General features: G+C 44.1%; 1 protein-coding gene across 1 annotated transcript in view; it reads right to left on the bottom strand.

The window, feature by feature from the left end:
- Nucleotides 1–16,474, bottom strand: part of snap91a (synaptosome associated protein 91a) — a gene marked incomplete at its 3' end in the record, with an annotated part of 34,983 nt that extends 18,509 nt beyond the window's left edge. Inside the window, exon 1 of the mRNA XM_079275059.1 lies at nucleotides 15,955–16,474. Coding sequence (XP_079131185.1) covers nucleotides 15,955–16,084 — 130 coding nt within the window. The 5' untranslated portion in view covers nucleotides 16,085–16,474. The remainder of the gene's footprint in view (nucleotides 1–15,954) is intronic.
- Between the last annotated feature and the right edge of the window lie 619 nt (nucleotides 16,475–17,093).

Genomic DNA, 17,093 nt, shown 5'->3' with positions numbered 1-17,093 from the left:
TTGAGATCTTCTCCTCTCACATTGTGGACTTGTGCTCTATTGACCTCAGCAGTGTCAGATAACCGTCACTGAACACCACATCAGGCTGCCCCGCAGCGCCTGCCACACCCAACAGCACCCACCGGACAGGACTCCGATTTCAAACAGCAGCCTTTAACACGTCAATAACTGTAAGTGATATCAGAGATACTGTGAGTGCGACTGAAGGCAAACTGCTATCGGCGCGCACGCACCGCAGGACACGCATAAGCATATACGCAAGCCTGCATGACGCACATGCAACATCTTCCTCATATTTTTCAAAGATAGATTTTTCTTTTTTAAATGTACCTAAAAGCATCAAAGGGGGCATGTCAAGGTGGTTACCTAGGCAACAGGCTCTCGTATTTTCAGTGCCATCGAGAATGCAGTAAAAGTCCTTTGAAAACATATTCAGTTGCAAACTCCCATTGCAGCAAACTGATAAGGGGTCACCCAGTCAAAGCCAGATTCCTGTGAGTCATAACAGCCTTAACACAGCGCTGAACTCAGCAACACATTCTTATAAATATTCAGTAATACCTTTCATGCATTGATGTTGTTTTCAATACAATTTTGTCTATATAGTCTCATCTTTCATATAGATTGAGATTGAATAGGTGACTCGTAAACATGGAGATCGGTGTTTTCAGTAAGCGCTCTATGTGTAAGAGTGCAGAGTGCAATGCCAAGCTGCATGAGTGATGCATTGGTGAGCTACATGGACCATGAAAGCACGGTGCTTATTTATTCAATTCAATTTATTTTTGTATAGCCCAAAATCACAAATTACAAATTTGCCTCAGAGGGCTTTACAATATGTACACATGTGACATCCTCTTGTCCCGGAACCCTCACATCAGAACAGGAAAAACTCCCCAAAAAAACCCTTTAACGGGGAGGAAAGAGGAAGAAACCTGTGGGAGAGCAATAGAGGAGGGATCCCTCCCCCAGGATGGACATTTATAGCTCCTCTCAGCCTCAAGCAACATACAGGGGGAAAGGAAGAAGAAAAAAAAATAGACCCAGAATGCACTCTGTTCCCGCGTAGCTACCACCAATGTGGTGTGGCAGCCAAACAAAGAGGAAGCCATTGAGATCCAGACACTGTGGAGGATGGCTGTGACATCTGAGGGGGGAAAAAAGCTGGCGTCCCACACAAGCTGCTGCTACTGCTGGTGGACACAGATAGCAGCGTTGTCCAGCAAACTAAATATAGGCAAAGCCTGCACAAAGCAACACTCAAACTCTTCATGTTTTTCAAAGACGGATACTGAAATTAACCAATAATGGAGACGTGGCAAGATGGATTTTATTGTAATTTTAAGAGCTTCGCACTTACAGATTCACACCAGCCAATTTGCAAGTTTTAGCTCTTTACCTACAGATATGTTTTTGAATGCAGCTTATACATTTTCAGATTTGTGGATGTTTTTTTTCCAACCCTTCATTTCCATTCCGTATTGAAAAATCCTGAAGCAGATTCATTAACCTGACTTAAGTGCTGTTGGTGCTCCATGCTGCATCGTATACAGATATAATAGAATAACGCCCCCTGTGTTAGCAAAATGATTAGCTGTGAAAACACAATTGTTTTCTCTCACATTAAAGACGCTTGGTGTAGGTAGCGTAAGTGAGGGAGACAGAAAAGTTTGGCAAAACTGAGCTAGTATAACTAGCGCTTGTACTACCTGACTTGGCCGTTACTAGCCTCGGTGATACTAGCTAGTCAGCTAACAGCTGTGTGTTCTCTGTATGGTAGCTGGATTCACCGGATGTAGTCTGCAGGTATAGGTCTGCCATTGGCCGCATATGTCATGCTGCCTTCTCTTCCTCTTCCGCTATCTATTATGCAAGGGCACCATCACTGCATCCCTGAGCGTTAGGTGTCGCTCTGTCGGACTGTTAAGCTAGCAAGTCGCGTTAGCATGCGATAAGATAAGATTCAGAAGAAGACGAATAAACAAACATTTAAAACCACCCAGATATTCAAATAAAAAAAACTTCCTATGAATACTCCAATTGTCCTACTAATTTCCTACAGCTCTAATGTATACTAACCGTCACTCTCAGACAAAGAAAAAAACATAACCTAATTGCAGCCACTCTTCTTTTTGAGCATCACCTGTCAAGCATCTTTTGCTGTGTAAGCTACATTCATTTCATCCTCTCTAGCTCCCTTCATCCCTTGTAAGCTGTTCTCCTCCCATGAGGCTGTGAATCCCAACCTGTCTGAATAGAAAAACTCCTCGCTTGTGGCTTGTGTACTTCTGTTGGGTACAGGTTCTACTCCGAGGAGACAGAAACAGATATAAATGGTGCAGCCAAGACAAATTTTCTGGATTGCTGGGCTTCTTTTTTTTAAAAAGGGACTAATCTGCATCTGTTTGGATGCTAAAATAAGTCAAAAAGAAGCACAGGAAGCTGCAGAACTATTCAAATACAACATGTCCTATATGCATGATCATCTTTGTGGTACGAGATATGTTCCCCTTCCATTTATCTTGACCCATTAAAAGGCAAAATATGGAATAAACTCCTGAGAACCTACTGAAAAGGTTGAAAACTATTTAAAGAGATCCAAAATAAATTCATAGAGCCTCAGAGTCAGGTGCATAGATGAAGAAATGTTTGATCTGAGCTATTACCAGGGGTGTCTAAAGTTTGCACAAGTGATCAAATAATCTAAGTTAAAAAAATAAAAAGCACCTCACTGTGCTGCAGGTCTAGAGGTCAGGCAATGTTCATGACTACCACTATCATATCATCATGAAAAGCGACCGACTGTTCCCCAAACAGTGAAGGTCCAACCGCAGTCCCTCTCAGAGGCTTTCTCCAAACTTTGTAAAACTACCGAGACGTCTCCACAGGGTTCCTTGTATCTGTTGGTTCAGTCAATGGAGGAAACTTTTTTGTGACACTTGTTTTTATTGCAAAGTCGGGGCTCGAGATAGAACTGCAGCGGAGTAATAAAACAGTAGGAAACCTGAGCCTCCCTGCATTATTGATATGCAGCCCGGGTGTAGACATGGCCCTTCAACGTTTGAGCTGCTGCTTACCTGCATACCAGGACACAGGACTGTTTACCTACATTTTATTCTGGGTGTGGCAAGCAGCATCAGCGTGTACATTCTGCTCATTTTAAAGTGCAATAAACCCCCCGCAGACACAACTGCGACCTCCGAAAAACACCAGAAAAAAGAACTGAGAGGCATGGCAAGAGGTGGGAGGAGTTAAGGAAGGAGAAGCCAATCCATTTGAACCGGCTGCTCAGATTCAGAGTAGATAATGGTCTGATATCAGCTGTATGGGGGGTCCTTGTTCCAGCTCATTAATCTGGACACACACTGTTGGTAGGACAGTCCCCCTCCCACACCGTGTTTGACAGCAGAGAGGCATTCTGGGTCTTTCATGGACACCCACTGTGAAATCAGCACTGCGGTGCATGCTGAGCCCTTTTTATCAACCTCCTTTGGCTTTCCTCCGATCACCGCGACTCGCCATTAGGCAAGAGCCGCACAGAATCATCGCATAGTAGTAAGAAGGAAGGAGAGGCAGAGGTGAGGGAGAGTGGTGGTGAAAAGACAGAGTGGGCGAGGAAGAAAAAGGGAAACATGAGGACCAATTGAGGGAATAGAAAGAGAAGGTGTTTATTCTCTCCCTATATTGTGACTCATACTTAAACTGTGTGCAGCATGCATTTTTTCCCCCCAGAGCAGTTGCAGGCAAATTTATGAGATTTATTTTTTTGTTTTTTTACAATATGAGGATACAGAAGACACACGTTGCTTCTCACTGAAATGAGGTTTGATTTTAGGCTACATACAAGGTGCAGGACAGATGATACTACTTACACACAAACGAAACCAGAGAACACAAAGAAAGCTGAAAGAGAGAATCGATGAACATGAATATGCAATTGGCACAGGAAGTGAAGACTACCCTGTGGCCAAGCATTACAAACAGCAGCATGGATGTAACCCGGACTCACTCAAAGCAGTAGGGATGGAGGTCATGAAGAGGGGAGGAGATACACGTTAAAGGTCATTGCGAGTCCAGTCCTGAATGAAGAGCTGGACTATGTTCCATATCGGTATATGATAAGGAACTTGCTGAGGAATCATCTATAATGTACTATGTACTATGTCTTTCCGGAACTGGAAAAATATTGACTCAGCCACAATGACCACGGATCTCCAGCTCATCACTTGCCCAGCCTCTGCATCAATGGATGAATTAGTGGAACACTATAATACATCCCTGAGCAGTGTTTTTGATCTCCATGCCCCTGTCAAGTCACGTGAGGTAATTTTCTCACGCTCCGCTCCATGGTTCACACATGAGCTGCGGAAAATAAAAACAGCTGGGCGAGTTCTGGAACGACGCTGCAGACACTCTGGGCTCACTGTCCACTTTCCGTGAGCATCAAAGGGCCTACTCCAAATCCCTTAAAGATGCTCGCTCACAGTACTATTCCAGCTTAATCAATAAAAACCCTGGCAACTCTAAACAGCTTTTTTCAACCATAAATCATCTCCTGAAACCACAACCATCCTCTTCAACTGAGGCTACAGAGGCGCAATGCAACAGCTTCATTGACTCTTTCAGATCCAAGGTAAACAACATTCGCTCTCTGATGTCCAGCTCTCCATCAATGCTTCCCTCTGATACCAACACCTTATCTGCGAGTGTGCTGTCTCCTCTACATCTTGCTGAGGTTCAGGAGAGCCATGTTGAGGAAATCCTCAGAAAAATGAAACCCTGTACCTGTACCCTGGACCCCATTCCTACTGCTCTGCTCAAATCGCATATCCCCACTCTCAGTCCTTTGATCACCAAAGTTGTTAACCTTTCCCTTCAGTCTGGCTGTGTCCCACCTGCACTCAAGGTTGCTGTCATCCGTCCCCTTCTCAAGAAGCCCACCCTGGACCCGGAGGTTCTAGCCAACTACAGGCCTATCTCCAACCTCGCCTTCCTGTCCAAAGTGTTAGAGAAGGTAGTTGCTTCTCAACTTCAGGACCACCTCAAACACAACAACTTGTTTGAAAAATTTCAGTCAGGATTTCGTTCAGCCCACAGCACTGAAACAGCTTTGCTCAGAGTGACGAATGACCTGCTGATGACAGCCGATGCAGGATCACCCTCACTCCTCATCCTCCTGGACCTGACTGCTGCATTTGACACAGTGGATCACACTATCCTCCTACAGCGCCTCCATACCACCATTGGACTATCAGACTCTGCACTCCGGGACAAGAGGATGTCAAATTTGTACATATTGTAAAGCCCTCTGAGGCAAATTTGTAATTTGTGATTTTGGGCGATACAAAAATTAATTGAATTGAATTGAATTGAATTGCACTCAAGTGGTTTCAGTCCTACCTTTCAGGCAGAACTGAATATGTGTCATTGGGAAGATACAAGTCCAGACTGCTCCCTGTCTCCTGTGGTGTTCCGCAAGGGTCAGTCCTCGGCCCCATCCTCTTCATTATTTACATGATCCCCCTCGGTCGTGTCATCAGCAGACATAGGATGTCTTTCCACTGTTATGCTGATGATACACAGCTCTACATCAAAACTGCCCCAAGCCCCTCTGCAGCCATGTCATGTCTCACCTCCTGTCTTGGGGAGATGAAGGCGTGGATGAGCAACAACTTTCTCCAGTTAAACAGTAGCAAAACCGAAGCCCTCCTTGTTGGCACTCCACACCAGGTTCAGTCATCCTCCATAACTCATCTCACCTTCGACGGTCAGGTCATCCCCCTCGCCTCCACAGTCACTAATCTGGGAGTTAGGTTTGACCCACACCTGTCCTTTAATGACCATATAAAACACCTGTGCAAAACCTTGTTTTATCATCTCAAAAACATCTCCAAACTCCGCCCCACTTTAACCCTGTCAGATGCAGACAAGCTCGTCCACACCTTTATATCCTCAAGACTGGACTACTGCAACTCACTATTCACTGGGATCACTGCCAAGAACATCAAGAAGCTGCAATACATCCAAAACAGCGCTGCCAGGATCCTGATGAGAGTCCGGAAGTATGAGCACATAACACCCATTCTGCACTCCCTACACTGGCTCCCTGTCTCATTCCGGATTGACTACAAAGTCCTACTACTCCCACATAAATGTGTTGGGGTCTCACCATATGGCTTCAACATGTGCTGTGAACAAAGAGAGTCAGGCCTTCCCTTTTGCAAGCAAAGGTTTCATCCTGATTGTGGTTTGATGAGAGCAAACCTCCTCTGAAGGAATTTCATATTAGGGAGTGAATTTCCTAGGTTTAACAGTTTATATTCGCTGGCCGAATCCACCAAACTGTCTATTTTATCTTTGTTCGCATCCAGGAAGCGAACCCTTTTAATCCTGCAGAAGTGAAGAGACAAGACTTCTTCAGAAAGAGAGAGAGAGAGAGCTCACACCCTCCACCCTCACCAAGCGTCTCGTCTGTGTAAGAAATTTTAGCATAGAACTGTGTTTAGTAGATATAATAAAAGTGTTTAAGAATTAAGAATTAATAATTCATAATTAGTCATAATCATAAGTGTTTTGGAAATGCATAATTAAGATAAGCATAAAGTGTTTTAGGATAAGCAGCTAGATGGAGAATTTGAGACATGAAGCTTTTGCCAAAAGTTGCAAAGTCTTATCTATTATATGGAATGTTTATCATAGAGGGATTAAACCATAACTGACAGTCATTGAATGTGTTAGTAAACTCAGGGACAGAAAGGCAGACAGGCGAATACACTCCTGGAAGTTAGCCAATAGGAATTGGGATAAACGGAAGAGGAGGTGTTTCGAACGGATGTGGGTGGTTTCATTTCAAGTCTTTTTCTCTCTCACGTGATGGCTCTCAGAGGACGGACGGGTTTTATACCTGAGGAGCTGAGTTGAGTTTTTTGCAAACGGGGTTTTATTGATTTAATATTTCATGGAAATAGTGTACTTCACTGTAAATACTGTACTTGCATCAGTGGGATTAAATTCCTTTCAATTGTAAACCAGTCTTGGTAGATTTCTTATTGCAGCGTGTCGACTGTATAAAGCAGGCGGACACGTGCTCTGGCCTCCTCGCTGTGGAACAGACTCAAACTTCCACATCTGCTCCGGCCATAAGGACACGAAAGTCCCTTCTCCAGACGACAGCGATTCGCTCCCATCGAGAGCATACCTCTCGTGGCCCGCAGTCTGAGCCCACCGAAGCTCAGAAGAACTCCCCTCAATCGCCACGATTGCATCGTACCGTAAGGCAAAATAGAGTCTGGGCAGAGTTAGAGAGAGTTCATTTGTGTTTATTTCATCTTGTTTTGTGTGCTTAAAGTACTGTTCATTTTATAACGAGGTGTATGCTCAATAATCGCCGACACTAACGATCGCTGAGATCGTTGGGGTTTGTGTCGAAGTAGCGTGTATTCCATGCTACTGTGATCTGTGTTGAAACAGCCGCAGTGAGGTCGAAGTTGCGTCTCATCAGTTCAGGAGGTCAGAACCGCCGACTGAGACAAAGAATCGCTGTTCTCTCCCCGGGCTGAGAGAGCAATCTTCCGTACTCCTGCGCGGCGCAGAGGATCGTAATTGCTTGTTTTATTTAATTTTGTTTTGTTCCTTTCCCTTCTACTAACTCGCACACACATATAGCTTTGAGCTAATCTAGCTACGTGCTGAACAGCTACTAGCACATGTAGACGCCGGGTCTCCTGTGGCTCTCCGCCATTTTGGGTCTCACGCATGAGAGACGTCACCACGTCCCAACTACGTCACTGAGCTGTTCCCTCGCTCCCCCCCCCTTTTCTCACACACACACACACACACAGACACACACCCCCCCCCCCCCCCTCTTTTCAATAGTCTGTTGATTTTAGATAGCATGCTCATGAATGTATAGTTGTTGTTAGTTTAGATATTAGTTGACTAGATCATTCGTATTAGAACTTAATAAACTCTGTTGTATTTTAAAGAGCAGCTGTCTGTGATTACTTTGTGCATGTACTGTGATAATAACTGCATATGTGGTCTGTGCTCGAACTTAAACCTTCACTTTCACTCTGAATGTGTAATAGTACTCAGACTGTTGACATTATGAGTGAACACTAATTATGAGACTTAGTTTTATCGTTTGGTTATTGGTCCCTGTTCGCAGGGTGGTGCCCCGTTATTATTAATAATCATGAATAATTGTTACTTACATCAATAATTCTATTGATGTCAAGAATTTAGTTTCTTAGATGCTGATGACCCAAACACGCTCCTTTACGTTTCCCAACAAATGCATAAATGCACCTCCCTACCTACAAGACCTCATCACTCCCCAAATCTCCACCCGCACCCTCAGATCATCAAACAGCTCGCTCCTCCGGGTCCCCAGCACCAAGCTCTGCACCATGAGCGACCGGCCTTTGGCTCGGCAGCTCCACGCCTGTGGAACAGTCTCCCTGACCACCAAGGGCAACACAGACCCTGGTCTCTTTTAAAACTGGCCTAAAAACCTTTTTATTCAGGAAAGCCTTTCTGACCTAAGTCACTGTCAGTTATTTCTTTTGTGTTTCTGTTCATTCACTGGTTTTTATTTTATTATCGTTTTTTTTTTTAACTATGTTTTAACTATGCTTTTTACTGTGTTTTTACTATGTACTGGCTCTGTGGCACTCTGAGATTTTTTTTTAAATGAAATGTGTTACAAATAAAATGCATTATTATGTATATGTATATGTATATTTCTATATTTTTTTTCTTACAATTAGAATAGAACTTTGTTAGAATTGACCTAATTATGCTGCACCTGTGCCAATCATCCAGTAGTACCCTGATTACAGACACCTGGCAGCTTTTTGGTTATGACTAACTGATAGGAAAGCTAAATACAAGTCTAACCCATCTCTTTTTTTGGTCACACGGTATTGCTTGTCGATGTGTGTTTGCGCAAGACGAAATTACATTCGAAGGAGATCTTAGCCAGTGAAGGCCTATTTTGCTGATCGATGTCAATAAACCCCAACTGAAATGTTGCTGCTTCCTGTGTTTCAACTCAGCGAGCTGTCATAAAGGCGTTGAAGATGTCCCGCTGCTGCCTGTTTGCACACTGGAAACCTGTCCTAACATACACGGTTGTAACTGTGAAGCAGCATGAAGGAATAACTAGCAGCAGTTCCAATGAATATATCCACACTGACAGCGTTGGGTCGGCGACTGGAGGTGCGTGAATGAATTTTACTTTCTTTTTTTTCAGGCATGCAAAAACAAATGTGAAAACTTTAACTTCAATGTTTTATTCATAGGAGTCTATGCTCCAACAGGCTTTCCGCACATTTTGATACCTTTAATCTCGATATTTCTAGACTGCTATAACAAGTTTTTCTTTGTTAATTGATATGTCCCGTGGCAACAGCTACTGCAACTTTAAGACCAGTGCTTACACGGCTGAGACCGTTCAGTTATGTAATTGTTTCTTGCAGAGATGGACGAGAAGTTTTGGTACAAACAGAATAAATAAGTGAGTTATAACGTGTTAAATAGTGAGCCGTTTACCTGTTTCCAGTCTTTACGCTAAGCTAAGCTAAGCTAACCGGCTGTAGCTTTATATTTGTGTTGTATCAATCTGATCATCTAAATGTCTAACTATTCGTTTCAACACCATAGAAAAAATTTTAAGCTGTATAATATTTGTATAGTTTTGCACTTACCTGGATTGGCTCTACTAACTGTGCAGGTGTATGTTACAGTACGTAAGCAGGGCTGGTCGATAATTCATAATCTTTCGATGGAATCATATTGTGATGAAATCATTATGTAAAAATGTACAACATGTACAGAGATATTGTGATACACAATTGCGTCGTCCAAATTGATAATAGCGAGCACACAAACACAAATCTCACAGAATAACTGATTATTTTCCACTGACGTTCTCAATTAAATAGGAAATTACTCAGTTTTCATTTGTCAAATATTTAAGAGTGTACAACACCATGTTTCATACAGACTATGTATTTATTGATTTGCCAGAAAACATGCTATGTCATTACATCTACATCGTAGATATATGACCTAAATCGTAATAGAAGATTTTGTCCACATCGCCCCACCTTATATGTAGGACAATAAAAGTATCAGATAGAGACTTTGCAGAAAATGACTTGAACACTTAACATGTACCGCTAACACACATGCAACTTTACTCCTCCCCTCCCCCCATTTCAGGGAGACAGTCTGCCTCTCAAATATGGAAACACAGTGATGGTGACTCATGTTGTGGCAACAGCACCTTAGCAGCCAAAAGAGGAGTCTATACGCTGTTTGTGTTTCTCACTGCTTATCCTGCCTCCCCCCATTGCCAACACACACACACACACACACACACACACACACACACACACACACACACACACACACACACACACACACACACAGCAGGTTGTGTATCCTGCCTTTGCTCTGAGCAGAGTATAATCACATCTCTGTTTAAAAAAACCCGTTAATTGGAGTGACGAGATTGAGAGCGGCAGCAGAGCTGGTGATAATTATTGCAGCCAGATAGAATCTGAGCCATGAACAATTTCCTTACATGATAAAAAAAATGTCTGTGTGGTTTGAACACAGTGGGGGAGGCCAAAATGATGGCACAAAGTTTTAGAAAAGATAACCCTCAAGCTATGAAGTCTCTTAACAGCGGGAGGATTAAGAGGTTGGGGCGACATGAGCAGAGAGAGATGGAGGCTATTAGGAGAAGTGGTAGTTGGGGCCTGTCTTCGTTTGGCAGACATTCAAACCCTGTTACACTGATCCTCTGATCCGGGCTCCGGGTCCTTTGGATTCACTCCGAGAAGCAGCTCAAGAGGAATGCTGCCTTCAAGTGCTCATTTGCAAGCGCCTATATTTCGGAGTCAGGAGAAATCGGAAATGGAGCTTGTCGCACACTCAAGTCGCCTCGTGGTGGAAGTGATAACAAAAATGGGCCCATTGACCAAAGTGATCATTTGGCAGCTGTTGTTTTTAGGTGAGGAATCAAGCAGCACAGAGCTCCACTGTCCTGCAGCAGCAGAATGAAGCTCTCAGGCTCGTAGTTGACTTAATTGAGGCACTTGCCAGATGTTTTGTAATCAACCAAGTCCCGTTAATGGGAGTTAACGGGACTACACGGCACTACAAGTGATACAAGAGATGCCGCCAATGGCATGTGGCAAACATTTGCAACGCTGTGCATGTGAAGCCGCGCACGCACTCACACGTGCAGCCAGTAAGCTATCAAGAGCCTTCTGTAAGACACACTCGGGCCGGGTGTGGCGTCAGGCAATCTGTGCTGCTGCCTGAGCTCAAATCTTTTAAGAGTTCAGAGGACTTCTGATCTGTATCGCAATCATCTGTCAGGCTCCTAAAATAAATAGCGAATGTGTGTTGTAGAGACACATAAGTATTATTGTGCTACGACTGGGATTGCTTCTTTCTTCTGGCCTTTATTTGTCTGCGGTTTATCGCCAGAAAACACAAACCATTTGGTTACAGTCCGCTATCCTGAACCTGAAAGGGTTAAATCGCCACCTTGTATGTGGATGGGACCATTGTCAGGTGACCATTGAGCGATGCTGAGTGAACTGAAGATGGGCTTTTATTGTGAAAGGCAAAAACGGGAGAAACTAAGCTGTAATGAGCTGCTGATGACAATGTGCAATAATAAAGAAATGTTTCCTTCTTGTTTCACGCTGGTTCGGACACAAAGCCTCCTTGTTTGTATTTTATTATCGGCATACGTTTAGGTGCAACTCGGCTACACTATGTTTTGGGTGGGCGTTGGTAGCTTGCGTGCAATGCATCCTGGTACATGTAGGCTCTGTCGGCAAGGCTCCGCAAGCAGAAGAACTCAGCAATACATTCGCATGCTTCAATGGACATCATCACTAAATGGACATCTCGATACAAAGGTGGTTAATCTTTCCCTTTAACAAAACTGTCTCTGAAGATTTGTTTTAGACTAAACATATGTCTGTTCATACCTGCATCACAGAAGTTTTCTATTTATGGTGCATATAGATGCTGAAAGACCTGAAACCGTCGAGAAGCTCCCTGTTTTCAGATTTTCTCCCGTTTTCTCTGTCTCTGTTTGGGGCTTCGGGGTCACAGCATGAGGAGCTTACTGCCCTGCTGCTCTCTGGATGTCACATGAACTAGATCAGCTGAGCAACAGACCACAGCTGAGCAACAGGCCACACATGTGGCCAGCAGTGGAACAATCCAGAAGAGATTATTTTTAGATCATGGACGGATCTGTCGAGACCTGCCTGGGTTTAGGCCTAAGATAACAGACCACATTATTTCTCTAAAAGTTGTTTGGAAACGTCGTAGTTAGGTGAATGGATGTCACATGCTCCATATTGTTGCGATAACGCCGGTCAGATTGAGCTTTAGTCTTCTTAATTTATCTGCTACTGTCACATATCAGCCTGAATGTAAGTAGCAGCTCTCTTCAGATTACAACCAGAAGCCCATGAATATGGAATAAAACAAGGATTTAATAAGTAAGAGAGCAATCGATAACATCTTTCCATAATATAATTGGAATGTGTAAATGACATTAATAAGAGTCAGAATGTCCATGCACCTGAGTGGTTTATGTGCAAACAGCAGAACACATTAGCATGATGGGAAGATCTTTGAAGTGGAATAAGAGGTTCATTATGAAGATGACTCATCGCTTGAGGAAAATATGATGATTTGTTTTGCAGTTTTTATCAATCTGAATACTGTGTATAACATGTAATGTAATGAATAATGTAGTTACGGGTCTTTTTTTGTTCTCCTCTATGTGAAATAGGACTGTACATAAAGGTGTGTTGACGGCGGTGATGTTGTTGATAGTGTGGATGTTCTATTGCAACAGGTTTCAGCTTTCAGCAACAGGAATATTTCTGCTGGTGGTCACACAAAACAAGAGCTGGACTCTGGTCGCCCCAAGCAGCACATCAGGTAAATGTCAGCCGTGGATGAAATTAGATATGCTGACAATATCCCCGAGGCACTTCCTCTCATGCGACGTTAATACACCTTTTCACATATTTCTGCAAATCCTTTATTTATGAAGCGGCTCACTGACATGATCAAGCAAACCTCTACTCTGCTTAAACTGAAGGACTTCCCATTTAAATAAACCCAAGATGCCTTTTTAGCTTAACTAAACTGAGCTGTTTCGGCATCTGACTATAAAGCAAGGAATCTCTGCATTTGTGTGACTTGATATATTACAAATAGAATACACAAACGTGCACGCGGTACTACAATGCATCAGGATATCGAAATTAAGTCACATGACTTATTTCCATTGAATAAACAAGCGATAGAGTCCATGCAGCAGTAGGGGCGGAGCTTCGGGGCTCTGCGGAATGACGCCAGCAGCTCACTGACTGCAGGTCCCTTTCACTGCTGGTTGCAAACACTGACATCATAACCGCTCTTCTTCACTTTCCTGGAATCACTGCGTGATGGGCGGTTCTCGAGAAGGCTGTGAGCAGCACTTTGGGGTGCCAAGCAATCTGGTGCGCTCAGAATAGTCAAGCATTCCGAATGGCCACGCCCCCCTGACAACATTGCAAACAGCAATACCGGGATCCCGAGTTTGGATTAAAAGATGGTAATCAGGTCAAATTATTCGTGTTACTTTGGAGTTTTCCTCTCCGTATTTAGCTTTTAAGCAAAGCTAACTTTTGCTGAGCAGTGGCCCTGTGGCCCCAAGTGGCAATTGAAGGGTAACAAGACACTGAATTTGCCTTCATTTCCCAAGATTATCTTAAAGCTGCTGCTTTAAATACAAAGTCATGTTTATTTGTGACATGCAAATCAAACGGTAAGTAAAGAAAAAAAGTCAACAAAGTGACTTACTTATGTCAATGACATAGCTGTCTATTCTAAAGTGTGCTAACCGCTACAAGCTAATGTTCATACCTAAACCTCTGTGTGTAAGGAAATATGCAAGAGACTGTCTTCGTTCTAATCAACGTTTCACTAGTAAGAGGTTGGAGTTGTATCTTCTTTTGACAGATACATATTCTCACTTTAAGTACAGGCAAATTGCAACACAATGTGTGAAAGACTTTTAAAAAATCTCTTTGTTGGAGGCTGAGAGAGCGATGGTGGGCAGTGCCTCCTCTAAAACTCACCACAACAAAGTGCTGACACAAACTTTGGCAAGTGGGCGATCTTTCCACTTTGCCGTGCAATGATTTAACACGGTTCATCATTCACTTTGAGTTTTTCAGTCTGGACACGAGCAGACGGGCGGATCGATTTCTCCCGCTGGGTTGGAGATTGCCATGTTGAACTTGCTGCCGTCTTTTTCGGATGTCATACTGAGGAGATGATGACGGTGGGACGCTAGGATGGCTCTCATCATGTGATACCACAGTTCATGTCTGCTGTAACTAGGTCGTCTGTACAGTCGCCTGCTGTTAATATAATCGCACGAGGTTCAAGTTCAAAGTACCGGTATCTTCTTCTCTGGTCTCCACCGTCAATTCCTTTTGCTTCCTTCACCGCTACCCTTTTGAACTGGTCTCCTCGGTGTTATCATTCAAGTCCATCCTGCGTTATTATGTCTTTACATTTGAGAATACAGATATTTCCGTGCGTCAACACTTTAAAGTTAACGTCGTTAGAAGCACTCGAAGCGAAATGCTGCTAGCTTAAAGTTACGGTACACTGAGCTAACACTCCCTTTTCAGGGCTACTCATCCTTTAGCCTGCTTTTCACTAATTGACTGCCAATGTTCCTTAAACAGACGTATGATATGATACATGATATGAATCAATGTTAAATAGAATGATAAGGGTGGTGGGGTCTTACTCAGTGTATTGGGCTAATGTGAAGCCTTGGACATAACTAAAATGTTCAGTGACATATCAGCGAACACAAAATGAGCTATTAGAAAAGCTAAACCCCGGATCCAGTAGTAAGCTTCCATTTGGTGAGATGCTGCGTTCAAGTGCATCCAGAGCAAACCCTACCAGCACCCGAACACTGTTCACCTTCCTAAACATCACTGTCCTTACGTCCACTCACTGTCACAGGCTATCATTTGTGTGTTAGCGCATCATTCTTTGATATTTTGAATCAACTTGATGTCAGGATGCTCACTGGGGATATTGACTGTAACATGACATTGCATCGATCAGTCGATAAGTGTTCATATCTATGATTTGTGTTCGCACTAAGCCCTTTTCCAAACGTTTAATAGGCCTTCTCCACATTCCTTCCCAGCGTTTGAAATTGAATTGGCGCCCTAACCCTCCATCATCTCCCTCCCTTGTTCTGTAGTCAGCGATAAGACGACAAAGCAACAAATTGCACCAAGACAAAAAAAAAAGAAGTCAGTGATATATGCTGCAGTGCCCCACACCTCTTTGTGCTATCAAACACGAGCCGATGGAAAAGGCCTGAATGTAACAAAAAACACTTTCAATTATGCATTTGTCAGTGGGGCAACAGGGAGACAGGCTCCAGTCAGTGTGGCTTAAGTGCCTGGTTTTAAGGCTTTGTGGCTTCCTTTCTGGTTCCACACTGGCGCTCACCTGCTGCCACAACGGGGGGAAGAACCCCTGCTGTGATTAGGTAATAGGTTTGGTTAGTTGTTCAATTAAAGTCTGAATTAAAGTAGTGGATGCCTCAAGCATAATGTGTGTGTGTGTGTGTGTGGGTGATTGTATATGCATGTACATGTGAGCACACACTGAGGCCGATGCCCCCCCACCCCTGAAGCACATTAACACACAGGAATGGATGGGGGGAGGCAACCATCATGGCTCTGGAGCGTGGCCTAGTTGCACACCAGGATGGATGATGGGAGGGTTGAAAGGACACATAATAAGATAGAGCTATAGAGATAGATAGTTAGATCTATAGATTTATATATATATAGATCTATAGACATCTAATAGAAAACTCACATTCCAGGTGCTTTTTCTTTGGAGGTGTCTGTTCATGTGTGGTGGCTTTACACACAGCTCGGGCGACCTCGGATCCCGTCAGGCTGTACTGCGCCGCGGCGATGCGGTCCGTCAGCGTCTGACCCGACATCTTTTCCCTCCGTGGAGTCGAGCCTCGACGACCGAGCGTCCACTTATGGTCCTACCCCCCGACCCCCTCACACACACCGAAATGAACGACCGGCCTCAGTAATCCCAGCTGCCCTCGAAAGCACCACAGAAGCCCAGCTACTCGGAAAGAAACAGCAGGACACTTCCTACACAAGTGCAAATGATTTGAGTTGCATAACGACACTGGATTTGGCTGATTCCCGGTCAGTTGCGTTGGATCTGCTCGCGTTTCTGGAACAATCGTGAACTGACTTTCTTCCCTGAAGACCAGTATCCTTTAAGAAAATATATACAGGCAATTGGCTAAATATGTAAAAAAAAATATCCAACTGGAAAATCCTAAAATGTTCCTTTTATTGTCGATCAGCTTTCTTACAGTTCCGTGTTATTTGTCGGCCAGCCTCCCTGATAAAAACGGTCCTCTCCGGATGATGCGTGTCGCTGCCTCCCCCCCTCCCTGTCTCCAGCCTCCCGGATAATCCTCACCACCACCAGTCCTACGGTCCTCGTGTATCAGCGGGGCGTGCAGGGGAACATCAGGTCCAGGATGGCATCATCATTACCATCATCTCCCACCATCCAGTGCAGCGGTTCCTCCTCCTCCCGTGCTGGGTGCGTCCTCTTCTGCTGCAGCCCCACCGTCAGCCTGCAAGCCCCGGCGATGCGCGCTTCAGCCCGGGTCGTTGGATGGCGGTGCCTCTGGTGGATTTACATTCTCTTGTTTATTTAATTATTAATTTATTTAGATTTTTCTCGACCCGCCTCCTTCTCTGAGTCAGGTGACGCAGAATTACCAACCCCCGCCGCTGCCTCTTTCATCGCTAGAGCTGGATGGAGGTTGTGGATGGGTGCGGACGCGAGGGGTTACTACAGCTCCTCTACAGACGAGCTTGATTCACGTCATGCTGCTTCCACACTATGAAGGTCATATGAAGCGGGCTGCCTCAGTGAACATGTGTGCACAAAACAAATCAAATCACGTAGAACTG

This window comes from Melanostigma gelatinosum, assembly GCF_949748355.1.
Source record: "Melanostigma gelatinosum genome assembly, chromosome: 9".
In the NCBI taxonomy this organism is placed as follows: domain Eukaryota; kingdom Metazoa; phylum Chordata; class Actinopteri; order Perciformes; family Zoarcidae; genus Melanostigma; species Melanostigma gelatinosum.
Note: the sequence above shows the minus strand (reverse complement) of the source record. Positions and strands in the feature narration are given on the sequence as shown.